The following is a 26,389-nucleotide window of genomic DNA, read 5'->3' as shown; positions in this document are numbered from 1 at the left end:
CCTTTTTGTCTAAACGGCGCTTGGAAGAAATGGAAACGATCAAAAGCCCACCGCGATCGCACGCTGGAAGATCCCCCCAAGAGGCAGAAGAGCTCCTGCGCAGCTCCCATCCGTTCCGACGCCGGATATTGCGCCGGAGCGCTTTCCACGCCGGCATGTGAGCCTCGCTTTTCGCTTTCACTCCGCGGGTGAAAGCGCCGATCGCAGGGAGCTTTTTGCCATTTCCGCGCGCAGGAGCTCTTCCCCAATCCTGGGTTCCAATCCTGCCTTCCGATCCACCGCGGGAGGGCGGGAAAGAGGCTTGCGCAAGAGCGCTTCCCCCCGGCTGGCTCATCTTTCATTTTTGCGCCTTTTAAAAGGGTCCCCGCAACCCAGGCGAAGGCGCATTGCTGGAGGTAGGATCGCGCGCAACTGACCCCAGAGGGAACCATAAACGGGGATTGTTTCGGAGCAAATCGCGAAGAAAGGGAGATAAAGACATCCCCGCATCGACCGACACGCGTCGTCCCGATTGCGCATCCTCACTCACCCGCAACAGGTGTCAGAATCCTCTGCCGGTTGCTCCGAGGCTCTCCCATGGTCAACGAGCCAGCAGGATCCGGCCCCTCTCCTTCCTTTCCCCCCTTTTCGGATTCTTGCTCGTTTACACCTCCGCGATCACTTTCACCCTTCTTTCCTTTCCTCTAAAGCGCCGGGCCTTCCGTGCATTCCTTCACGTGTGAACGGAGGAAACGCGCGTCAACGACCCCCTTTCCCTTTGCGGGCGTCGCTTTCCATCATCATCATCATCATCATCATTATGATTAAAAAGGGAGGCAGACGGGGGTGTCCCCCAGCGCGATCTGCTTTCCCAAAAAGGACCCCCGACGATTTATTTGGGATGCGAAAATTGCAAGACGGGAGATGCAAGTCTCGACCCCCCAATCGCAGGCCGCGCACTTTGCAGGGGGGGAAATGACAGGGAGAAAGTAACTTGCAAATATATATATATATATATAATAATAATAATATATGGAATAGCAGCTGCGCTCTTTTCCCGTCTGGGCGTTTGGAAACGCCAGTTGCAAGAGCGCACGATCGCGCGTAAAGATGGCCTCGCCGCCGCCGCCGCCTCCTCCTATTGTCTTAAGACGAGGGGGGGGAGCCCGATCTGCAAAGCCCCCCTTGGAAAAAGGAAGAAAAAGCGCTTTTCTGGAAGAAAAAGAGAAACATGTCCGACTCCAGGCTCCTTCGGAGGAGGTGGGAGGCCGGAGCAGCTCATCCGCCGACCCCAGGAAGTGAAAAAAAATCCCCGTTTTGCAAGCAAGGGAAGGGAGGGGAGGGAGGTGGCGAGGGAGGGCGACAGAAAGAAAGTGAAAACTGACCCGGAAAAAGTCGGATGCCTCCAGCAGGCTTTGAACTTCCGGCTTGCTTTCCATATCCGCCACGCGTGTCAAATCTTTGCAAAAAAAATAAAAAAATAAAAAAATGCAAGGAAAGCAATGCAAGCAAGCGCGCCGCTCGGGAAAAGTGGGGACTAGCGCCTTGCAGAGTCCCGATTGCAAGGAGAAATGAAAAAGAAAAGTGCAAGCAAAGGAAAGGAAAGGAAAGCAAGCGTCGCTGGGGAAAATGGGGACTAGCTCTACCTCTCTTTTAAATCAGAACCAGTGAAGGCGGTGAAGGTCCTGTGTGAGTGTCTGGAGGCGGTAGGAGGATGGATGGCGGCTAACAGATTGAGGTTGAATCCTGACAAGACAGAAGTACTGTTTTGGGGGACAGGAGGCAGGCAGGTGTGGGGGACTCCCTGGTCCTGAATGGGGTAACTGTGCCCCTGAAGGACCAGGTGTGCAGCCTGGGAGTCATTCTGGACTCACAGCTGTCCATGGAGGCGCAGGTCAATTCTGTGTCCAGGGCAGCTGTTTATCAGCTCCATCTGGTACGCAGGATGAGATCCTACCTGCCCACAGACTGTCTTGCCAGAGTGGTGCATGCTCTGGTTATCTCCTGCTTGGACTACTGCAATGCGCTCTATGTGGGGCTACCTTTGAAGGTGACCCGGAAACTGCAATTAATCCAGAATGCGCCAGCTAGACTGGTGACTGGGAGTGGCCGCCAAGACCACATAACACCAGTCCTGAGAGATCTGCATTGGCTCCCCGTACGTTTCCAAGCACAATTCAAAGTGTTGGTGCTGACCTTTCAAGCCCTAAACAGTCTCAGTCCTGTATACCTGAAGGAGTGTCTCCACCCCCATCGTCCAGCCCGGACACTGAGGTCCAGCTCCGAGGGCCTTCTGGCGGTTCCCTCCCTGCGAGATGTGAGGTTACAGGGAACCAGACAGAGGGCCTTGTCAGTAGTGGCTCCCACCCTGTGGAACGCCCTCCCTTCAGATGTGAAGGAAATAAGCTGCTATCTTATCTTTAAAAGACATCTGAAGGCAGCCCTGTTTAGGGAAGTTTTTAATATTTAATGCTGTATTGTTTTTAACATTTGATTGGAAGCCGCCCAGAGTGGCTGGGGAAACTCAGCCAGATGGGCGGGGTATAAATAATAAATTATTATTATTATTATTACTAGTGCCTTGCTGAGCCCCGATTGCAAGGAGAGATAAAGAAAAGTTCAAACAAGCAAAGCAAAGCAAGCATCGCTTGGAAAAACTGGGGACTGGCTTTGCTTTTCCTCCCCGCGCCACGCCACACGCGTCAAATCTTTGCAAAAAATAAAAATTAAAAAATGCAAGAAAAGCAGTGCAAGCAAGCGCCGCTCGGGAAAAGTGGGGACTAGCGCCTTGCAGAGCCCCGATTGCAAGGAGAAATAAAAAATAAAAGTGCAAGCAAGCAAAGCAAGCATCGCTGGGGAAAATGGGGACTAGCGTCTTGCAGAGCCTGGATTTGCAAGGAGGAGAAAGGTTGCTGTGCAACCGGGATCAGCGGCGGTGGCTGGCTTTTAAGCGCACGCCAGAATATTGGAAGAAATTTCAGGATTACTTGAATAAATATTCTCATGTAAATAATTAGAAATCACCTGAAAGTACCAAATAGGCCTAGGATTGGGATTTGATTGTAAGCAAGAGAGAATAGTAAAAAATGAGACTCAGATAGTTGATTGCTGGAATTAACTAAGAATGTTTTTGGAGAGCTGTTACATGCAGATAGAATGAATTTCAGAAGGGGGGGATCTGAGGATGTCAATTAGCAATGTAAAAGAAATTGGGTTTTTAAGATTACATCTTGTTTTTGTTTTTCTTGTTTAATACTGTATTGTGTTTTCTTTTGTGTGTTTTTCTTTTTCTTTATGTTTGTTATAATTGTGGAAAACTTAATAAAAAAATCGGGGGGGGGGGGAAATAAGCGCACGCCAGAATAATAAAAATCGAGAGAAATTGGGAGACTTAAAAAGAAACCCAGTGTCCTCAGGCTTCGCCAAACCTGGTGCCCTCCATCAAATGATGATGGGAGTTGCAGGGCAAAACATCTGGTGGGCACCAGGTTGGCAAAGAAGGCTGGGTTGCAAGGACCAAATCCGGCGACGCAGATCTGCCTGTTCATGTTTTTAGCCTGTTCATGTTTTTAGCCTTTGCCCTGGAGCGATGCCGAAAGGGTCCTAAGGTGGTCAAGGTGTATGTAAGCAAGCAGTTGGAACTATAATAAAATCTTTAGAATATATAAATGGCAGTTATATACACAGACGCACATATAAATGGAATGTTACATATATAGCCTGTCGTTCATATATTTCAAAAAATAACATCCCAGGTGGTTTGCAGCATCCTAAAAAGTCACAAATGCGCATTAAGAACCCCACATTTTAGAGGAGCACAGAAAAATTAGGTAAGGTGTCGTCTTAAAGCAACAGTGGAAACTTGAAACAGAGGGGTCAGCAAAGTTTTTCAGCAGGGGGCCGGTCCGCTGTCCCTCAGACCTTGTGGGGGGCCGGATTACATTTTGGAGGAAAAAATGAATGAATTTCTATGCCCCACAAATAACCCAGAGATGCATTTTAAATAAAAGGACACATTCTACTCATGTACAAACACCAGGCAGGCCCCACAAATAACCCAGAGATGCATTTTAAATAAAAGGACACATTCTACTTGTGTAAAAACACGCTGATTCCTGGACCGTCCGTGGGCCGGATTGAGAAGGCGATTGGGCCAGATCCGGGCCTTAGCTTGCCTACTCATGAGCAAGGGTAACAACAACCGGCCAATCCAAAAAACGCAGCAGAGAAGACATGTAGCCTTGCCTCCCGAATTTGCAATCGTGTATTTCTTTGGGACCTGCCGCCCCACATCTTTGCCAAAGTAAGAATAATTATACTGGCCCACCGTAAAGGGTTGTTGTAATCCACACCCAAAATCAACAAAATGGGATTGTTAAAACTGAATCACATTTACGGGGTGCCCCAGTCCTCAAGTTACTCTGGCTACCACTATTCCTTCCCTGCCCCATGCGATAGAGGGATAATAACCCTAAATTGGATATTTACCTGGTTGTCATAAACTGCACTTTTGACATGCTCTCCCCACACAACCACCTTGGAACTGGAACCACAGGCCAGGCGACATTGCAGGCTTGGAGTCAATTTCTTTTGGGTCTCCAAGTGATGCTAAGGAATCATTTTTTTTTGCAGACCTCGTTAGCACTTCTTTGAAGGCATTTAGGGGCTACACCTGGTTTGGTTAACTGGCTCACATGCAGCCTGAAAGAACTGCACCAATAAACAGCAGCCTGTGTGGAAATAGATGGTTTATTTGCTACAGGTGCCTTTATAATCAGCAGCCTCACACACACACAAAAATGTCTACATTTGAACATTATTCAGCTACTAATCCACTTTTCTTATGTAGTGGTACCTTGGTTCTCAAACACCTTCGTTCCCAAACGCCAATAACCTGGAAGAAAGTGTTCCGGTTTTTGAACGTTTTTCGGAAGCTGAACATCCAAAAGCAGCTGTTGGCTATTGTTTCTGGGGCGCCTGCACCAATCAGAAGCTGCGCCTTGGTTTTCGAACATTTTGGAAGTCAAACGGACTTCCCGAACAGATTAAGTTTGGCGCTTTTGTTTTTGCTAGTTATTTTGCGTTTTTGTTTCTGAGGCTTTTTCGGTTCATTTGTTTTTGTGACTATGTGGAACCCGGTTCAACTGCTGATTGATTGATTGATTGATTGATTGTGTGACTGTGGAAATGGATAAAAGCCCCCCATTCAAACAATGACTATCAGTGCAGGTAAGAATTTTATTTTATTTTTAAAAATTATCATCTACAGTACTCTATTTTATAGTACAGTACATTGATTATTGTTTTCGTTTTATGGATCAGTCGCCTCGTTAGATAGTAAAATTCATGTCAAATTGCTATTTTAGGGGTTGTTTTTAAAAGTCTGGAACAGATTACTTCGTTTTGCATTACTTTCTTTGGGGAAGCACACCTTGGTTTTGAAACGCTTTGGTTTTGGAACAGACTTCCGGATCGGATTAAGTTTGAGAAGCAAGGTACCACTGCGTTCAGATCTGATCATATTTGTTTCAATTTAGGTCACAGTCGCAACATCCATTTAAAGCATTATGACAACACTCATGGCCTCTTCCAAGGAATTATGGGAGCTGTAGTTTGTTAAGGGGGCTGAGAGTTGTTAGGAGACCCCCTACTACCTTCAGAGAACTACAATTCCCAGAATTCCCTGGGAAGAGAACCGTTGAATGATTCTGGGAACTGTAGTTCTGGGAGAGTATAGATTGTTAATGAGCCAAAGGTCTGGCAGAAGAGGAATATTTTCGCCTGGCACCTAAAGGTGTGTAATGAAGGCACCAGGTGAGCCTCCCTGGCGGGAGAATCCCACAAATGGGGAGCCACCGAAGAAAAGGCCCCGTTCCCATTTTGCCACCTTTGGGACACTAATTAGCAGCCAAGGTCCAGTTTTCTGGTTTTGTGCAAAAAAACCCCAAACATCTGAGGGATCAAGAGCATTAAGAATAGAAGGTTCTACATTACGTTCTTAAAAATTCAACTACTGTAATTACATGTTACTTATCCCAAATTCCTTGAAAGATTTGTGGAAGAGACAGGTGCCTGTTTTCTTTTCTTCTGCATTCAATAAAATCCCACCAAACTCAGACAAAAGGAGCTACCTTTGTTTTTCTTTTCGGGCTAGTTTTTCATGCAATGCAATTTTCCATCTCTTATTCTTCCGTAATGAGGTGCCAATATCTTTTCCATCTTTGGGCAATCGATAGATGTGAGGCAGTAAGACGGTTGTTGAACCAGTCTTTAGAATTTATATTTTTAATCTCTTGGCGCAGTATTGTGACATTTTGGTGAGGACGTATGGCCCTCTTGTGAATTTTGAAGAATCTCCCCTCACCCTGACCAACATGCCTGTTTTTTCTTGTTTTTATGAGTTTATTTTATGTTAAATTTCTATCCTACCTTCCCGTCAAGGAACTCACAGTGGCATACATGAATTCCTCCCTCCCAATTTAATATTCACAGCAACCCTGTAAGGTAGGTCAGGCTGAGGGAAGGTCACCCAATGAGCTTCTTGGCTGAGCAAAGTTGTGAAACCTCTTCTCCCAGGCCTTAATCCAACACTCTAACCACTATGCAGTATTACCAGCTCATTTTTTTAAAAGATTATATCGCATGATATCCAAAATAAAGCATCTTTTCCAAGAGCCCTAGCCTCCTACTCCTTTGTGGTTTTTACTGTATTGGGAAACCACTTTGAGTTGCATCATAGGAAGCCAGCCATACATGAAATAATACTAGAATCACAGAAATAGAGTTGGAAGGGGCCGTAAAGGTAAAGGGACCCCTGACCATTAGGTCCAGTCGTGGCCGACTCTGGGATTGCGGCGCTCATCTCACTTTACTGGCCTAGGGAGCCGGCGTACAGCTTCCGGGTCATGTGGCCAGCAGGACTAAGCCGCTTCTGGCGAACCAGAACAGCGCACGGAAACGCCGTTTACCTCCCCGCCAGAGCGGTACCTATTTATCTACTTGCACTTTGAAGTGCTTTCGAACTGCTAGGTTGGCAGGAGCTGGGACGAAGCAACGGGAGCTCACCCTGTCGCGGGGATTGGAACCGCCGACCTTCTGATCGGCAAGTCCTAGGCTCTGTGGTTTAACCCACAGCGCCACGGAAGGGGCCATAAGAGTCATTTAATCTGACCTCCTGCAATGCAGGTCTCTTTCAGCCAACATAGGGCTCAAACTCACCAGCCTGGGATTGACTCATGCTCTACTGACACATATATAAATTATTTAATTCTTTTTTGCATTTAACAACGCACATGTTTGAAAGATACAGAAACGAACAACGGCTTGCCTGTTGGATCTAATTAACCACATCATTGCATTTACTGTATTTGCATTTATTGTATTTTCTCTATCGCTCTGCCTTTTTTATTATTATTAGAAATTCAATGAATGATTGTATAATAATGCAAATAATTTTATTGTATGTTTTCTTTCTTCTTTTTTTGTCTTAATCTTTTCTTTTTTATCTTAATGTATGTGTGTGTGTGTGTGTATATATATATATATATATATATATGTATGTATTTTAATTCAATAAATATGATGATGATGGATTAAAATTTGTATGCCGCCCTTCATTGGAAGAACTCAGGTCGGTTCAGAGGCTAGCTGTTCACTTTTCCCAATTCTTGTGAGGAATCCTGTTTGGAATAAGGGAATTTCCCTTAAAAAACGGGAAACGTTGACAGCTATGGTTCAGAGCAGAATCCACCTTCCTAAATTGTGGACTGTAGGAAATCAACAGCCAAAGAGATTGCGATATTTTGAATTCAATGCACTGAGCATTATTATTGGGATATATCGTTCATGCAGAAAGTGAGAAGGAATTAAAGAACCTTTTAATGAGGGTGAAGGAGGAGAGCACAAAATATGGTCTGATGCTCAACATCAAAAAAACGAAGATCATGGCGACTGGGCCCATCACCTCCTGGCAAATAGAAGGGGAAGAAATGGAGGCAGTGAGAGATTTTACTTTCTTGGACTCCATGATCACTGCAGATGGTGACAGCAGTCATGAAATTAAATGACGCCTGCTCCTTGGGAGAAAGGCGATGGCAAACCTAGACAGCATCTTGAAAAACAGAGACATCACCTTGCCAACAAAGGTCCGTCTAGTTAAAGCTATGGTTTTCCCCGTGGTGATGTATGGAAGTGAGAGCTGGACCATAAAGAAGGCTGATTGCTGAAGAATTGATGCTTTTGAATTCTGGTGCTGGAGGAGTCTCTTGAGAGTCCCATGGACTGCAAGAAGATCAAACCTCTCCATTCTGAAGGAAATCAGCCCTGAGTGCTCACTGGAAGGACAGATCCTGAAGCTGAGGCTCCAAGACTTTGGCCACCTCATGAGAAGAGAAGACTCCCTGGAAAAGACCCTGATGCTGGGAAAGATGGAGGGCACAAGGAGAAGGGGACGACAGAGGACGAGATGGTGGGACAGTGTTCTTGAAGAGACCAACATGATTCTGACCAAACTGCGGGAGGCAGTGGAAGACAGGAGGGCCTGGCGTGCTCTGGTCAAGGGGGTCACAAAGAGTCGGGCACGACTAAACAACAACAACATCAGCAGGGAAGGAAGTCAATTGGTGTATCTTAATTGTATGTATTAGTGTGTTTTCTCTTTCCGCTTTAGGCATTTTTTTTTGTTCTTTTTTTCTTTTTTTCTTTTTTTTTCTTAATCTTCTCTGAATGGATGTATTTTCTTCTTTTACTGCTTTTTTTGTGTTGTATTGTAAATGAAACTCAATAAAAAAGATATATATATATAAAAAAATAAACAACAACAACATCGTTCCTGCCATGTATCCATGCAGCAAAACGTGCACGTTGGAAGGCAGAGCAATGCATTTGGGGAAGAAATAAAAAAATGCATACAAAAAAGAGGAAAAATCGGATTATTCGACCAGAGGAAGCCACAGCCTGCTTGCAAAAATACCATTCCCCCCCCCCTGCAGTATTACATAAGGACCGGCGTCCCGGGAGCTGCGCGCGGAACTACAACTCCCAGCATCCTTTGCGACAGCTCTCCCGGCTGACGTTGGATCCCCCCCCCCCCCATGTCGCAGGAGCGCCATCATAAACAACAGAAAAGAGGGACCCAGGAGTGCCGGGGAGCTCCTCCTCCTCCTCCTCCTCCCGCCTCCCTCCTCCTCCTCCTCCTCCTTTCTGGGTGCTGCTGGGAGTTGTAGTTTTGGGCTGAGCAAGTATGGAGAGGACCATGGCTAGCAGCTCGGTGCTGGGCGAGATTGGTGAGTGGGAGTTGGGGAGCGGGGTGGGGGCTGAAGGAGGAAGGGGTGGGGGGGCTGGAAATGTTGGGAGGGAGGGGGGCATGTTTTGGGGGAGCCTGGATGGGGAGGGGAGAAGCTGGTCCCCCCCTCCCATCCCCTCTCCATCAGAAGCAGCTGGGTACCACTGGGACTTCGCCTTCTCATGTTGCTAACCCTTTGCGAGCTGGGCACATAGCTGTCAACTTACAGATTTGAAAATAAGGGACCAGCAGCCTTGAAAATAAGGGACCAAGGATAAAAATAAGATGAAAAATTTGTGGAAGTTTTTATATGAATTAGAATATAACGAGGGGAATTATAGTATGTTAAGATAAATTACGCAGGTGGCGCTGTGGGTTAAAGCCTCAGCGCCTAGGGCTTGCCGATCGAAAGGTTGGCGGTTCGAATCCCTGCGGCGGGGTGCGCTCCCGCTGCTCGGTCCCAGCGCCTGCCAACCTAGCAGTTCGAAAGCACCTCCGGGTGCAAGTAGATAAATAGGGACCGCTTACCAGCGGGAAGGTAAACGGCGTTTCCGTGTGCGGCTCTGGCTCGCCAGAGCAGCGATGTCACGCTGGCCACGTGACCCGGAAGTGTCTCTGGACAGCGCTGGCCCCCGGCCTCTTGAGTGAGATGGGCGCACAACCCCAGAGTCTGTCAAGACTGGCCCGTACGGGCAGGGGTCCCTTTACTTTTTAAGATAAATTATTAGGATAAAAACAAAGTTGGAAGGATTTGCTGGAATATCTAATTGAATTAGAATACAAAAATGGGAGGCGTGAGGAAGTCTAGGAAATAAGTGAATGTAAGTAAGTGAGTTAAAGGTTTGACTTGTTTTTTACCTCTTTTTTCTCTTTCTTCTACTTTTTGATGAGGTTTTTTCTTATTATATGTACTGTTTTTTCTTCCTTTATTCAATTGTTCTCTTTTTATTTTTTTTCTGTAACCTTTAAAATCTTAATAAAAATTTATTTGAAAAAAAAAGAAAATAAGGGACCAGCAGCCTTGAAAATAAGGGATTTTAGTCAACCAGTTAAAAGGGACCAGGTAATTTTGGAGAGCAGCGCCGGTTTTTGGCCCTTTGTTTCCAGAGGTTGCTGCCAGCCGATGAAACACTGCAATTAAATAACTACAAGCAGCTACGAAGATGCTGCTGCAGTTCTGTATCTGTTCTCTCGTGCTCCATCTGCAGCTCTCAGTTCCATCAGGCGGGGCGGGAGGAAGGGGGGGGAATAGTGCCCAAATAAACCCGCAGATCAGACCATCCATGCTAGTTTACCACTACAAATCTATGGGAGAAGCGCTTGCGGTCCTTCCCTTGTAGCCCTTGCACTTTTTGGCGTACTTTTGAACTGCTAGGTGGGCAGGAGCAGGGACCGAGCAACGGGAGCTCACCCCGTCGCGGGGAATCGAACCGTCGACCTTCTGATCAGTAAGCCCTAGGCTCTGTGGTTTAACCCACAGCGCCACCCACGTGCAATATGTGAAATAATAATAATAATAAATAATTTTATTTATACCCCACCCTGCCCGGCCAGAGCTGGGCTCAGGGCAGCTAACGCCAGTAAAATTACAGTAAAAAACATAATTGGGGGGGGGGGACCAATTTAAAATACAGGTTAAAATGCAATTTAAAATGCAGCCTCATTTTAAAAGCAGCCCATAGATCGAAACCATAAGGGGAGGGAAACATAAGGGTCAGACTGAGTCCAAACCAAAGGCCAGGCGGAACAGCTCTGTCTTGCAGCCTGTGAAAAGATGTCAAGTCCCGCAGGGCCCTAGTCTCTTGTGACAGAGCGTTCCACCAGATTGGGGCCAGCAATGAAAAGGCCCTGGCCCTAGTTGAGACCAATCTAACCACCTTGCCACCTGGGACCTCCAAAGTGTTGTCATTTGTGGACCTTAAGGTTCTCCATGGGGCATACCAGACACGTGGAACACACCAGTAAATTGAAAAGATGGCAAAAAGCAATGCTTCGAGAAACACAGAAGAAATTCAGTACCTCTCACACAAAAAAATTTAAGTCTACAAATGCAAAGCAATACAGGAGCTAACCGGCAGTCAAATTTCTGTGACTGGTTTTGCTGCACTCCGAGGAGCCTGGCTTAAATACATCTCCGAAGGGACGTGTATGTTTGCAGCCCAGTTGTCACTGAACCGGTGAATTAGCTGAGATTTCATTTCTCACCGGCTTAGATCATCTAATGAGTTAAATATTTTCCCAACTGACCATTGAAACAAGCTTATGAGACGTTAGGAGTCCCACAAGCGGAGAAATCTATGCCCAACAACTGTTACTAAGTTCCGGACTCAGGTTCTAAGAAGCTACAATGGAAAGTTTTAGTTGCTTAAAGTAATGTTACACAAGCGTAGATCTAGGTAAAGGGTATTCAAGAAATCAAACAGTCCTTGGTTTTTAAGCTCTGGAAACCAGCGATGGGGGACAGGAAGGAATAGATCCAGTTACAGATAGGTAGCTGTGTTGGTCTGCCATAGTCAAAACAAAATAAAAAATTCCTTCCAGTAGCACCTTAAAGACCAACTAAGTTAGTTCTTGGTATGAGCTTTCGTGTGCATGCACACTTCTTCAGATACACTGAAACAGAAGGAATAGAAATAGGTCTGTGTATGTATGTACATATATTTGTGTATATACTTGTGTGGTTGTGCAATTTCTTTTCCTATTTAATAGACATATGCTGTCCTTTGGTCAATACTGTCCAGCTCTGCAGAAATCGTTGGGGCTTCTAATGATTCATTTCGTTCCTGTATTTATATTTTCAAGGAAAACCGTCAAAGCGGTTCTCAGCCCACGAAAACTAAAAAAAAGTAAAACGACCCAGAATAAAACATTGCAGAAGAAAGTCAGATACAGTGGTGCCCCGCAAGACGAATGCCTCGCAAGACGAAAAATATCGCTAGACGAAAGAGTTTTCCGTCTTTTGAGGTGCTTCGCAAGACGAATTTCCCTATGGGCTTGCTTCGCCCCCCCTTTTTTTTCCTCCCCCCCCTTTTTCCCCTTTCCCCCCCTTTTTCCCCTTCCCCCCCTTTTTCCCCTTTCCCCCCTTTTTCCCCTTTCCCCCCTTTTTTTTTTCCTTTTTCTAAGCCGCTAATAGCCGCTAAGCCACTAATAGCCACTAAGCCGCTAATAGCGCTAATCCGCTAAGCCGCTAATAGCCGTGCTTCGCAAGACGAAAAAACCGCAAGACGAAGAGACTCGCGGAACGAATTAATTTCGTCTTGCGAGGCACCACTGTATAAAGTCTGCCTTCGAAACAACGTAATTGACAGGGGTGTCACAGGTTTAAAATTTCAAAACGTTTTTCAAAGGGAGTCAGGCTGCAGAAGGGGCATTTAACGCAGTAAAGTTCACCCCCAAAAATTGCCTTGAAAGAAAACGTTACTAAAGGAAGCCAAATATAAAACGCACAAGAGGATAAAATAGTATCGTAAGCACTTGAGTGAATTAAGCCTATTGAGCACAGCAGAGCTTAAGGGTAAAGGGATCCCTGACCGTTAGGTGCAGTTGTGGCCGACTCTGGGGTTGCGGCGCTCATCTCGCTTTATTGGCCGAGGGAGCCGGCGTACCGCTTCCGGGTCATGTGGCCAGCATGACTAAGCCACTTCTGGCAAACCAGAGCAGCGCACAGAAACACCGTTTACCTTTCTGCCGGAGCGGTACCTACTTATCTACTTGCGCTGGTGTGCTTTCAAACTGCTAGGTGGGCAGGAGCAGGGACCGAGAAACGGGAGCTCACCCTGTCGCGGGGATTCAAACCGCCTACCTTCTGATCAGCAAGCCCTAGGCTCTGTGGTTTAACCCACAGCGCCGTCCATGTCCTTACTTCTGAGTAAACGTGCATAGGTCTGGTTGCTCAAGTGCTTAACTTGGGTGGGATCGAGGCCTGGGTTTCTCCCATGCCAGATAGGCGACCAAAGCTGGGAAACATTGAATTTCCCTGGCTAACTTTCTCATACCCTTTGCCCTTCCTGGAGTTAAGGGCACCGCAAGAATCCTCATGGAGTGAGTCCAATGGGTGCTGTTAGGGTCAAAGATTCGTACGCAGCATCCCTAAATCACACTTCACTTCTAAGCAAAATCTAGAGGAATCCGTTGTTAATCGTTTACTGATTTTTTTGCTTTTTTGCGTGTTAAACATTACTTTTGCAATAGCACGTTATATATTACTCACCCAATAGCTCCAGTGTAAACCTGTTTACGTATTTGGGTATTTGGGTTCACTGACACAAGAAGGATTCACCTTTTAAGCAATATGCCCAAGTGTTAAATGGTCATTATTTTAACACGTTTTCAAGAGTTTTCCTACAATTCCTTTTTAAAAAACATTTCCGCCAAGTATCAACTTCCATATATGAGAAATTAAGAAATATCCTAAATCATCATTTACATACCCTCCAACATTTCTCCAATGAAAATAGGGAACATCCTATTCAATAATAATAATAATAAATTTATTATTTATACCCTGCCTATCTGACTGGGTTGTCCCAGCAGTCACTCTGTGTGGCTTCCAACATATATATTTTTAAAATGTGCAAAGGAAGGGATGATGTACAATACCTTCAACAGATAAATGGAAGGAAAGAAAACTACAGCTGTAAACTACAAAGAAAAAGGCAGAATATAATAATGATGGTGGAAACTGAGAATAACCAGGAACATAGCAGAGAGTAAATCCTATTAAACTCAGTGGGACATAATTCTGAGTAAAAATGCTTCTGATTGCAGTGTAAGGCTGTCCAGCCTTTACCCAGTTACCTGGGAGTAAGCTCCACTGAATACTGTGGGGATTACTTCTGAGTAGACAGTGTACAATAAAGGAATAAACATTCCCTGCGTTTCCTAGGAAATGGCCCACTGTGGAAGCATTGCAATTCATTTTTTTTAGGTGACATTTTCCTTCAAAATTACAGGAAGGCCTTCTTAGTCTGTCAGTTTTGCCATTTCCTTCATTAGGAGCAGGGATTTTATTTTCAGTAGAAACAGAACTCTGTTTTTGCAACTCCACTTTTAATTGTTCTCCAAGAGGCGGAGGGGAGGAAAAAAGGAAAGGCAGGAGATTGCGGGATCAAATCCGAAACTGGGATGGCTCCTGTCATTCTGGGACTGTCCCTGGAAAACCGGGACATTTGCAAGGTATGGACTGGCGGATGATACCTTGAATGTGACCCTCTCTTGATTTCAAAGGACCAAAATAGTTTTCCTAGAATCCGTGCAGCCTTGAGCTTCTGTCTTTTCTTGCAACACTTCTTCTTTGCTCTCTCGCTGTTTCAACACCCCGTTCCCAGGAAATAATAATAATAATATAATAATAATTTATTTTTTATACCCCACCCATCTGGCTCGGTTTCCCCAGCCACTATGGGTGGCTTCCAATCGAATATTAAAAAAAAACAGCGTCATACATTAAAAACTTCCCTAAACAGGGCCGCCTTCAGTTGTCTTTCAAAAGTAAAATAGTTGTTTATTGCCTTGACATCTGCTGGGAGGGTGTTCCATAGGGCGGGCGCCACCACCGAGAAGGCCTGATTCCCTGTAACCTCACTTCTCGCAGGGAGGGAACCGCCAGAAGGCCCTCAGAGCTGGACCTCAGTGTCCGGGCTGAATGATGGGGGTGGAGACGCTCCTTCAGGTCTACTGGACCAAGGTGGTTTAGGGCTTTAAAGGTCAGACCAACACTTTGAATTGTGCTCCGAAACGTACTGGGAGCCAGTGTAGGTTTTTCAAGACTGGTGTTATATGGTCTTGGTGGCCGCTCCCTGTCACCAGTCTAGCTGCCACATTCTGGATTAGTTGTAGTTTCCAGGTCACCTTCAAAGGTAGCCCCACGTAGAGCGCATTGCAGTAGTCCAAGCGGGAGATAACTAGAGCATGCACCACTCTGGCGAGTCAGTCTGCAGGCAGGTAGGGTCTCATCCTGCCTACCAGATGGAACTGGTAGACAGTGCCCTGGACACAGAATTGACCTGCGCCTCCATGGACAGCTGTGAGTCCAAAATGACTCCCAGGCTGCGCACCTGGTCCTTCAGGGGCACAGTTACCCCATTCAGGACCAGGGAGTCCTCCACACCCGCCCGCCCCCTGTCCCCCCAAAACAGTACTTCTGTCTTGTCAGGATTCAACCTCAATCTGTTAGCCGCCATCCATCCTCCAACCGCCTCCAGACACGCACACAGGACCTTCACTGCCTGTAATATACCATCTATACATCATTTTCATCATATTCTCTTTCAAAGCTTTACAGGCTGTAAATGTTATTCTTTCTTTCCACAACCTTGCCTTTGCAGCAGGGTTTTGGGTAGACAGGACGCCGGTCCACGAGGCGGCCAGGAGAGGGGAGATCCTCCAATTGCAAGAGCTCATTGCCAACGGCGCCTGCGTCAACCTGGTCACGTACGATTCCATCACGCCGTTGCACGAAGCTAGCCTGCGCGGACAGACACAGTGCGTGCAAATGCTCCTAGCTGCGGGAGCCCAGGTTTGTAGCTCAGGGAACTTCCACCAGATGCAAAAATGGGGGATTTTTGGGTCATATTTGTTCTTATTTGTATTATTAGCTTTTCATGTTGTAATTTTATGTTGTGAACCACCCTGGGATCTACGGATAAGGGCAATATAAAAATGATAATAATAATAATAATAATAATAATAATAATAATAATAATAATACTGTATTGGCCTGAATATTTACCGTATTTTTTGCTCTATAAGACGCAGACCACAAGACGCACCTAGTTTTTGGAGGAGGAAAACAAGAAAAAAAAATATTCTGAATCCCTCTTGCTGTTCTGGCTTCTGGGATAGCTGCGCAGCCTGCATTCGCTCCATAAGACGCACACACATTTCCCCTTACCTTTTAGGAGGGAAAAAGTGAGTCTTATAGAGCAAAAAATACGGTAATTTTTCTTTTTTAAAAAAACCATTGATTTTTATCCACCCTGGTTGTGGGTTTGAACCTCACGTTGGGCCAAAAAGATTCCTGCGTCACAGGGGGTTTGGCTAGATGACCGCTGGGGTTCCCCTTCCAACTTGACCATTCTGTGATTTTGCTACGATCTCGCAGGTGGACGCCCGGAACATAGACGGCAGCACCCCTCTGTGCGATGCCTGCGCCTCTGGGAGCATCGACTGCGTGAAAGTCTTGCTCTCGCACGGGGCAAAATCGCTCTAAATCGCTCTTTGCGCATGCGCAGAAACGCTGAATCGCAACCCGTGCATGCGCAGACGCGGGTTGCAGACGCTGTGGGTTGCGAACAGGATCATGTTTGCAACCCAGACGTCCACTGTATATCTGAATTTTGTGTTGCATTTCTCCATATCTTTTACAAAATATGCATGCGTTCGGTGTGCAAGCGGGGGAGTGCATAAAAAGTACAAAAAAGGAGGAATTGCTTGCAGGAATCTATGCATCATTAAAAGCTGCAGTCGAAAATGTGTTTCTTGGGAGAGATTTGCACTAAAATGCAAAATGATTTCCGTAAGCTTTATTTTTGCTTTTTAAAAAATCGCAAATTGCTGCAGATATATGGAGAATGGAATTTAAGAGTGGAAGAACTAGAAGCGGAGAGAACTCAGAATTGACTGATCTTTCCATCCTTATTCGTCCCAATGGGTTTGTAGAGCTCTGAAGTGACGATTGCGTTTTCTTCCCTCATTCCCACTCCAGAAACACCTCTGAGCTTGTCCCAGCTCTGCCGACTCAGCCTGAGACGCGCCGTCGGTCAGCCAGCCTTGGAGAAGATTTCTCAGCTCCACATCCCTGCCAGATTAATCAGATTCCTCTCCTACCAGTGATAATTAACGCAGAGGGGCCGCTGGAGGACAGCGCCGAGTGAATCTCGCACTAGGAATCTCTGGCGGTCCTGCCAATCTCAGACAAAAAACCGAAAGAAAACGGCTTTAACGGGTGTAAATACTATTTATGAGACTTCCGTAGTTTAAAGTCTGACGCGTTGTCCGGCTGTTCCCCTAACAGTGGTTTGTGTTGAGTTGCTTTTTCTTTTCTGAGCACGCAAGATATTTTGCACAGCCGCCAGTCATCCCTGCAGCAAATCTGCCCGGTGTTATTATCACAAGGCTCCAATTGCGGGTGCGAGTGGAGAGACTCTCGTCCTTGCTTCACAATGGGTGCGAACTATGAAGCAGAGTTCATTTTTGTGGGTCAGAAACGGGGATCGCTGGCACCCTCCAGACGTTGATGGACTCTCAAATCCCAGCGTCAAGGGTGCTGCGGAGGGAAGGCTCTCCTGGCACCATCATTTTCAATAATAATAATAATAATAATAATTTATTATTTGTACCCTGCCCATCTGGCTGGGTTTCCCCAGCCACTCTGGGCAGCTTCCAACAAAGATTAAAAATACATGAAAATATCACACATTAAAAACTTCCCTAAACAGGGCTGCCTTCAGATGTCTTCTAAATGTCAGGTAGTTGTTTATTTCCTTGACATCTGATGGGAGGGCATTCCACAGGGCGGGTGCCACTACTGAGAAGGCCCTCTGCCTGGGTCCCTGTAGCTTTGTTTCTCACAGTGAGGGAACTGCCAGAAGGCCCTCGGAGCTGGACCTCAGCATCTGGACAGAACGATGCGGGTGGAGACGCTCCTTCAGGACTACTGGACCGAGGCCATTTAGGCCTTTAAAGGTCAGCACCATGCACTTGTTTGGGTCCACCCCTCTGGAGCAGCTGAATAACAACAACAACAACAAATTATGATTTATACCCCGCCCATCTGGTTCGGCTTCCCCAGCCACTCTGGGCGGCTCCCAAGAGAATATTAAAAACACGATAAAACATCAATCTTGAAACTTTTCCAGTTCGGGCCCAAAAGCCCAGGTTTAAAAAGGAGGTGTGTAATGATGGAGCCAGGCGAGACCTCCCTGGGAAGAGCATTTCACAAATGGGGAGCCACCACAGAAAAGGCCCTGTATTGTTGTTGCGTGATGGCTGCTGGTCTCAGACTTTTCCCCTGGAGATGGGCATCTTTCAGAGACAACCCAGTCGTAGGAGACAAGGAGTATATCCTTTGGTGACTACCTCGTCAATGGATTCTGTGGAATGTCCTCTGTCTTAACGAGACACAAATAAACCTCAATTCTTCTAATAATGCAGCTTGGGTTTATGTTCGCTCTGTGCAATGTCCCTTCTCATGTGGACGTTTTCTTTGGTCTGACCTGAATCTATACATTGAGCCAAGAGTGGGGAACCGTCGCTCAGCCTGAGGGCCATGTGGCCATGTTTCTTGCTGGGCCATCTTCTAAGGGCCACACGCCAATCGTAGGCAGGTGGGACTAGAGGTAAAAGTGGGTGGGGCAATGGATATACCATATTTTTCCGTGTATAAGACTAGGTTTCCCCCCCTTAAAAATAATGTCCAAAATTTGGGGGCATCTTATACACGGATACATCTCCCCCCATTTTCTTAAATCGGAGTCCCCCCAAATAGGGGGCGCCTTATACATGGAGGGGACATCTTATAGATGGAAAAATACGGTATATTTTGCCTTTGGAACAATAGCTTAGTATCTACACACACCCTTCTTACCTGTGGGAGGTGCTGGGATTATCTGTCCCTTCCCAACTCTTGTGATCGGGAGCATAGCTGTCAACTTTTCCCTTTTCTTGCGAGGAATCCTATTCGGAATAAGGGAATTTCCCTTTAAAAAAGGGAAACGTTGACAGCTATGATCGGCAGAGATGCCTTAGACTCCAGGGCTGCTTTGATGTGTGGGGAACAGTGCCTCTTGGAATGACCGTACTGTAATATCTGGGCTCCCTTCCATGCAGACTGAAGGTGAATAAATCATTTCTTAAAACTACCACAGTCTCTGCTCCGTCTTCAGTTCTCCCAAAGGAGCACAAAACCGGAGTGAGTGCCTGGAACCCCCCTGGGATCTTGCAACCGCTCAGCAGAGAGCGGGGATGGTGTCTGAGTTATGCAACATTGGTGTGAGAAGTGGGATTTGCCTTTCCTGGAGAGAAGACCCAGGAACAATGTGCACCTGAAGCCAAAATTGGATGGAGGAGGACCGAGAACCATAGCTGTCAACGTTTCCCTTTTTTTAAGGGAAGTTCACTTATTCCGAATAGGATTCCTCGCAAGAAAAGGGGAAAGTTGACAGCTATGCCGAGAACCCTTGAGCTGGAGAGAAGATTATTGTAACTCACTCTACACGGGGCTACCCTTGAGACTGACCCAGAAACTCCAGCGGGTGCAGCGGGTGAGACTCCTTACGGGGTCCTCTGTCACCCGGTGCTTTTCCAGCTGCACTGGCTGCCAGTGGAGTACAGGATCAGGTTCAAGGTGCTAGTTTTAACCTTTAAAGCCCTATACAGCCTAGGACGCTCGTACCTACGGGACCGCCTCTCCTGGTACGTCCCACAGAGGACCTTGCGGTCTTCAAACAAAAACATCTTGCAGATCCCGGGCCACAGAGAGGTTAGGCTGGCCTCAACCAGCGCCAGGGCCTTTTCGGCTGTGGCCCCAATCTGGTGGAACGCTCTGTCACAAGAGACTAGGGCAGTGCGGGACTTGACATCTTTCCGCAGGGCCTGCAAGACGGAGCTGTTCCACCAGGCCTTTGGCCAGGGCGCAACCTGACCCCCCCCCCCTTCGGTAATCCTCATAGAACTCCAGCCCAATGGTTGCCATTAATTTGACTCTGAATTGATTTTAGAATGAATTGATTTTAGAATGTATTTCAATTAATTGATTGTGATTTTATGTAAACGGTGTTATTTTTACTGTTGTTAGCCGCTCTGAGCCCGGCTTCAGCTGGGGAGGGCGGGATATAAAAAATATATATATTATTATTATTAAGGAAAGAAAAAGGCAAGAGTACCTCACGGCATAATCATGGAGGTAGAAAAAACCACAAGGGTCATTTAGTCTGTTGTTGTTTAATCGTTTACTGGTGTCCGACTCTTCGTGACCCCCTGGACCAGAGCACGCCAGGCCCGCCTGTCTTCCACTGCCTCCCGCAGTTTGGTCAAACTCATGTTGGTAGCTTCGAGAACACTGTCCCACCATCTCGTCCTCTGTCCTCCCCTTCTCCTTGTGCCCTCCATCTTTTCCAACATCAGGGTCTTTTCCAGGGAGTCTTCTCTTCTCATGAGGTGGCCAAAGTCTTGGAGCCTCAGCTTCAGGATCTGTCCTTCCAGTGAGCACTCAGGGCTGGTTTCCTTCAGAATGGAGAGGTTTGATCTTCTTGCAGTCCATGGGACTCTCTAGAGTCTCCTCCAGCACCAGAATTCAAAAGCATCCATTCTTCAGCAATCAGCCTTCTTTATGGTCCAGCTCTCACTTCCATACATCACTACTAGGAAAACCATAGCTTAACCCGCAGCAATGCAGGAATCTTTTGCCCAACATGGGGCTCAAACCCCCAACCCTGAGAGTACGAATCTTGTGCTCTCCCAGCTGAGCTATCTCAGTTGACTCAAGACTTCTGCAATCCAGACATTACCAGATGCAGCTTTGGGGCTGACCCGTCTCTCCGCTAACAATTCCTCCTGATTCTGCATTTTGCCGGTTCCTGCCTGGACAATTTGTTGACTTTGGCCCGCAAGGAGGAAGGGAAACTGGATCACGGTTTGCGTCTTCATTCCAAAGTCGCCACCGTGGTCCAAAGACAACACGGAGGCTGGGTGCTGTGCGCCACAGCGGAAATCTCAAAAAAAACGGAGAGGGGTGAAGCGTTTGGTTCCACAGCTCACATTTAATGGGGAAGGGCAAGAGAGGTGTTTTTGCTCCTGCGTTATCTGCAGTCTGGATGTATAGCCGAGGCGGATCTCCCCCAGTCCACGTACCCCAGGCATCCTTCAAAGAGGAAGACAGGGAAGCAATCCTTCTCCAAAAACAAAAAAATTACCGTATTTTTCGCTCTATAAGACGCATCAGACCATAAGACGCACCTAGTTTTTGGAGGAGGAAAACAATAAAAAAAATATTCTGAATCCCAGAAGGCAGAACAGCAAGAGGGATCACTGCGCAGCGAAAACAGAGATCCCTCTTGCTGTTCTGGCTTCTGGGATAGCTGCGCAGCCTCCATTCGCTCCATAAGACGCACACACATCTCCCCTTACTTTTTAGGAGGGAAAAAGTGAGTCTTATAGAGCAAAAAATACGGTAACCAGAGGGGAAGGGTCAAGCAGGAAAATGCCATACAGATATGGATTTATTTCTTTTAAAAAAATATTTTTTTTATTCAGTTTTACACTACACATTTAAATTCAAACGTTAGACATAATCATCAACATCTAAATGTTCCCTGAATCCTTAGACTTCCACCCTTCCATGGTTTCCATTTTCAGTCTTTTTCAACTGCATCATATATTTTCTCCATTTATCTTAAAATACAGTCATACCTCGGGTTACAGACACTTGAGGTTGCATTTTTTCGGGCTGCGGACCGCCGAAACCCAGAAGTACCGGAACGGGTTACTTCCGGGGTTTGGCGGTCACGCATGCGCAGAACCGCTAAATTGTGCTTTGCACATGCGCAGAAGCACCGAATCGCAACCCATGCATGGGCAGACGCGCCGCTGCAGGTTGCGGACGCTGCGGGTTGTGAATGTGCCTCCTGCACGGATCACGTTCGCAACCCGAGCATCCACTGTAATCCATTTTTACCGTATACGGTGGTACCTCGAGTTATACGCTTCAGGTTACATACGCTTCAGGTTACAGACTCCGCTAACCCAGAAATAGTGCTTCAGGTTAAGAACTTTGCTTCAGGATGAGAACAGAAATCGTGCTACGGCGGCACAGCAGCAGCAGGAGGCCCCATTAGCTAAAGTGGTGCTTCAGGTTAAGAACAGTTTCAGGTTAAGTATGGACCTCTGGAACGAATTAAGTACTTAACCTGAGGTACCACTGTAGTACATTACAAGCGTTACTCAAATCCTGCCAAATCTTTTAGTTGTTTACAGTGTTCTCCTAAATAATTTGTAAATTTCTCCCATCCTGGTTTCTGATGTTCTCGGTCATTTTCCCCATTTCGGCATAGTTCCATCATCTTCATCAGCCATTCCTCTCTGGTCAGGACTTTAATCTTCTTTCCATCTCTGGGCCCGTAGTATCCGCGCTGCTGTCGTCGCGTACATATATAGTTGTTTCTGCTCCTTTGGTATCTCTGCACCGAAAGTCCCTAGTAAAAAGGCTTCTGGTTTTTCCACAAACGTTATTTTAAACCTTTTTTTCAACTCGTTATAAATAATTTCCCAGAATGCTTTTGTTCTCTCGCACATCCACCACATGTGGTGGAATGTGCCTTCCTTCTCCTTACACTTCCAATACATTCGAAGCAGGATTTTTGACTGGTGGCAGAACATCTACCTGCATGAAGAAGGCCTTGGGTTCAAATCACGGCATCTCACTGGCTACCGGCAGTGGCGAGCAGTGCATTTTTTTTTTTTTTTGTAGGGCAACAGTTAGGGCCAGAGGCAGCAGCTTGCCAGGGTGATACGGGGGTGGTGTGGTGTTGCAACACGCATGGCAGCATCGCCCCTCCCTCCCTAAGCGAGGCAGAAGCTTCTCAGGCTTTGGGGCCTCTTACAAGATGTTGGAGGGATGCGGGTGGCGCTGTGGGTTAAACCACAGAGCCTAGGACTTGCCGATCAGAAGGTCGTCGGTTCGAATCCCCGCGACGGGATGAGCTCCTGTTGCTCGGTCCCTGCTCCTGCCAACCTAGCAGTTCAAAAGCACATCAAGTGCAAATAGATAAATAGGTACCACTCCGGCAGGAAGGTTTCTGGGACGCAGGTGGCGCTGTGGGTTAAAGCCTCAGCGCCTAGGACTTGCCGATCGAAAGGTCGGCGGTTCGAATCCCTGCGGCGGGGTGCGCTCCCGCTGCTCGGTCCCAGCGCCTGCCAACCTAGCAGTTCGAAAGCACCTCCAGGTGCAAGTAGATAAATAGGGACCGCTTACCAGCGGGAAGGTAAACGGCGTTTCCGTGTGCGGCTCTGGCTCGCTAGAGCAGCGATGTCACGCTGGCCACGTGACCCGGAAGTGTCTCCGGACAGCGCTGGCCCCTGGCCTCTTAAGTGAGATGGGCACACAACCCCAGAGTCTGGCAAGACTGGCCCGTATGGGCAGGGGTACCTTTACCTTTACCTTTACCGGCAGGAAGGTAAATGGCGTTTCCGTGGGCTGCTCTGGTTGGCCAGAAGCGGCTTAGTCATGCTGGTCACATGACCTGGAAGCTGTACTCCGGCTCCCTCGGCCAATAAAGCGAGATGAGTGCTGCAACCCCAGAGTCGGCCACACCTGGAACTAATGGTCAGGGGTCCCTTTACCTTTACAAGATGTTGGAGCCCGGCTGCTGCCTCCCCAAAGCTGGGCGGACTTTGGGCAGATTGTGGGGGGGCTCTTGGACCCCCTAGAACATCGTGCCTGCCTCCCTAATCCGAGCAGAAGCTTCATGGGCTTTGGGGAAGGAGCCGCCAGCCCCTAGTCCACGGACTTGACGCCACTGACTGCTGCCAGCCTGTGTTGACAGTACTAAGCTCGTTGGATCCAGAGGTCTGGCTCAGTTCAAGGTAGCCCCTGTGTGTTCAGTGCTCGTCAAAGTTGGGGTGTCGAAGATACGCTGCAGTGAATGAACATTGCAGTTTGATGATGAGGATGATGAAGATGACGAGAAGAAGAAGAAGATCTATGGGCTATTTTTAAAATGGGGCTGCATTTTAAATTACATTTTAACCTGCATTTTAAATTAGCTTTTTCCTATTATGTTTTTCCTGTAATTTTATTGGTGTTAGCCGTCCTGAGCCTGGCTCTGGCAGGGGAGGGCGGGGTATAAATAAAATTTATTATTATTATTATTTTGTTGTTGTTCACAAAGCTGGGCAAAGAAGGAGGAAGAATCCGAGACCAGGGAGAAGAGTTGGTGGAAGAAGACTGGAAGAAATTTAAAGATTATTTACAGAAACACTATAAAATTCTTGAATGTTAATGATGCTGGAATGAAATGAAGTGGTTTTAGCAATAAGGCAAAATAGGAATATGTAAAATTGGACTGATATTAGACGAAAATTTGAAGTTATAATATGTGAAGATAAAGAACTAAGAGTAAATAAAGAGGGTATGGATTTGCTGAACTAACTATTAACTGGAATACAAAAAAGGGAGGTGTGAGGAAGTCATGAAAATAAGTAAATGAGTGATAAGATATCAGAATGAGGGATTTTTATTTTTTCATTTTTATTTTTACGTTAAATTTTGGTTTTTGTATCCTCTTTGTGTGTTTTTTGTTTACTGTTTAATGTTCTGTAACCCTTTTTCTTATTGTTAAAAACTTAATAAATATGATTTAAGAAAAAAAAAAGGAGGAGGAGGAAGTTGATGCACAGAGCCAGGCTGCTCAAATGGGCATCACTCCTGCTGGAGCAATGCAAAAAAAAAATTGCTCGTGGTAACATGAAATCACAGTGAAAGCTGAGCTGAAACAGCTGCAGGGATTTTCCAGACAGGAAGTTGCCACACACACACACACACACACACACACACACGGGGTGGGGGAGAAAGACTTTTCAGCAATGTTTAGAGGAGGAGCAAACTGAGCCTTAATGGCCTGTTGGTCCGGGGGATCTGGTTTTCTCATTAATGTTCCGCACCACCTCTGGATTTCAGGAACTCGAGAGAGGCAGACACACTCGCGGGCACAGGTTCACAGCCTGCCCTTTATTTATTGCTTTAGTAATTTAGAAAACGTGCACTCCACCCTCCCAGCACCGCTGGGCGGCTTAGATTGTTTAAAACCAGTATATCACAAAAGCATTCGGAACAAATAGTCAGCTGCGGTAACTTAAAAACCAGGTAAAATATCGGAACCAGGTGTTTAAAAAACAACAACACCCCAAAATGGAAAATTAAAAGCTTGTCTGGATTTTAAGTTGCGTTAATAGTTTCCAAGTTACGAATAATTGTTCCATTGTATTCTGCACTGCTGAGACCTGGACCAATTCCGTACTTTGGATTTAAAGCACTGTTAAGACCAGTAGGGACGCGGGCGGCGCTGTGGGTTAAACCACAGAGCCTGGGACTTGCCGATCAGAAGGTCGGCGGTTCGAATCCCCACAACGGGGTGAGCTCCCGTTGCTCAGTCCCTGCTCCTGACCACCTAGCAGTTTGAAAGCACATCAAAGTGCAAGTAGATAAATAGGTACCACTCCAGCGGGAAGGTAAATGGTGTTTCCGTGCGCTGCTCTGGTTCACCAGAAGCGGCTTAGTCATGCTGTCCACATGACCCGGAAGCTGTACGCTGGCTCCCTCGGCCAATAAATCAAGATGAGCACCGCAACCCCAGAGTCGTCCGTCACTGGACCTAATGGTCAGGGGTCCCTTTACCTTTAAGACCAGTTTAATGTTCATGGCTTCCCACCCCAAGGGATCCTGGGACCTGTAGTTTGTTCAGGGTGCTGAGAGTTGTTAGGAGACATTGATTCCTCATCCAGAGCAGGGCCGGCCCACCCATGAGGCAAGATGAGGCGAATGCCTCAGGCTGCAAGATCCATGGGGCAGCAGATAATGATGTTGATCATTCTTTTCCCCTTGTCTGCGACGTAGGTCTTCCCTCACCTTTTCTTCCCTGACGGGGAAGGGAGATGCCATTCTGGGGTCTGCTTCGGGTGGCCAAATGTCTTGGGCTGGCCCTGGCCCGGAGTTACGATTCTCCGAGTGAATAGTCAATCCCTCTTCACGGTTAAGTTGAACAACACTGGCTATCTATGCATGCACCTCCTCTAATATCAGAGTCAGTAGGCATTGCAGTAGTCCAAGCGGGAGATAACCAGAGCATGCACCACTTTGACGATACAGTCCGCGGGCAGGGAGGGTCTCATCCTGCCTACCAGATGGAGCTGGTAAACAGCTGCCCTAGACACAGAACTGACCTGCGCCTCCATGGACAGCTGTGAGTCCAGAATGACTCCCAGGCTATGCACTTGGTCCTTCAGGGACACAGTTACCCCATTTTAGACCAGGGAGTCTCCCTCACCTGCCTGCCTCCTGTCCCCCCAAAACAGTACTTCTGTCTTGTCAGGATTCAGACTCAATCTGTTAGCCGCCATCCATCTTCCAACCGC

At 46.8% G+C, this 26,389-nt stretch overlaps 2 protein-coding genes and 1 long non-coding RNA gene across 6 annotated transcripts in view; 2 read left to right on the top strand and 1 right to left on the bottom strand.

Annotated features, from left to right (window-relative positions):
- Positions 1–1,276, bottom strand: part of TASOR2 (transcription activation suppressor family member 2) — a 67,406-nt gene extending 66,130 nt beyond the window's left edge. For all 4 annotated transcript variants that reach the window (XM_079992097.1, XM_079992096.1, XM_079992102.1 and 1 more), the window contains exon 1: positions 530–1,276. The gene's annotated coding sequence lies outside the window, so the exon portion shown is untranslated. The remainder of the gene's footprint in view (positions 1–529) is intronic.
- Positions 1–22,986, top strand: part of LOC307225326 — a 325,653-nt gene extending 302,667 nt beyond the window's left edge. Inside the window, exon 3 of the long non-coding RNA XR_013842888.1 lies at positions 22,864–22,986. This is a non-coding gene — a long non-coding RNA (uncharacterized lncRNA). The remainder of the gene's footprint in view (positions 1–22,863) is intronic.
- ASB13 (ankyrin repeat and SOCS box containing 13) lies at positions 9,068–18,414 on the top strand. Its single transcript, XM_079992021.1, has 4 exons — positions 9,068–9,263; positions 15,592–15,779; positions 16,365–16,457; positions 16,922–18,414. The coding sequence occupies exons 1-4, from the start codon at positions 9,221–9,223 to the stop codon at positions 17,093–17,095; spliced, it is 498 nt and encodes a 165-aa protein (XP_079848147.1). The 5' UTR covers positions 9,068–9,220; the 3' UTR covers positions 17,096–18,414.
- Positions 22,987–26,389: the final 3,403 nt, after the last annotated feature.

The sequence above is a fragment of the Podarcis cretensis genome (assembly GCF_951804945.1).
Source record: "Podarcis cretensis genome assembly, chromosome: 10".
Taxonomy (NCBI): domain Eukaryota; kingdom Metazoa; phylum Chordata; class Lepidosauria; order Squamata; family Lacertidae; genus Podarcis; species Podarcis cretensis.
Note: the sequence above shows the minus strand (reverse complement) of the source record. Positions and strands in the feature narration are given on the sequence as shown.

Excerpts from the sequence above, each read along its gene's own strand:
- ASB13 (XM_079992021.1), top strand. The coding sequence starts at position 9,221 with ATGGAGAGGACCATGGCTAGCAGCTCGGTGCTGGGCGAGATTG. Across the intron at positions 9,264-15,591 it reads CTCGGTGCTGGGCGAGATTG|GGTTTTGGGTAGACAGGACG; the intron begins GTGAGTGGGAGT and ends CCTTTGCAGCAG. Across the intron at positions 15,780-16,364 it reads TCCTAGCTGCGGGAGCCCAG|GTGGACGCCCGGAACATAGA; the intron begins GTTTGTAGCTCA and ends ACGATCTCGCAG.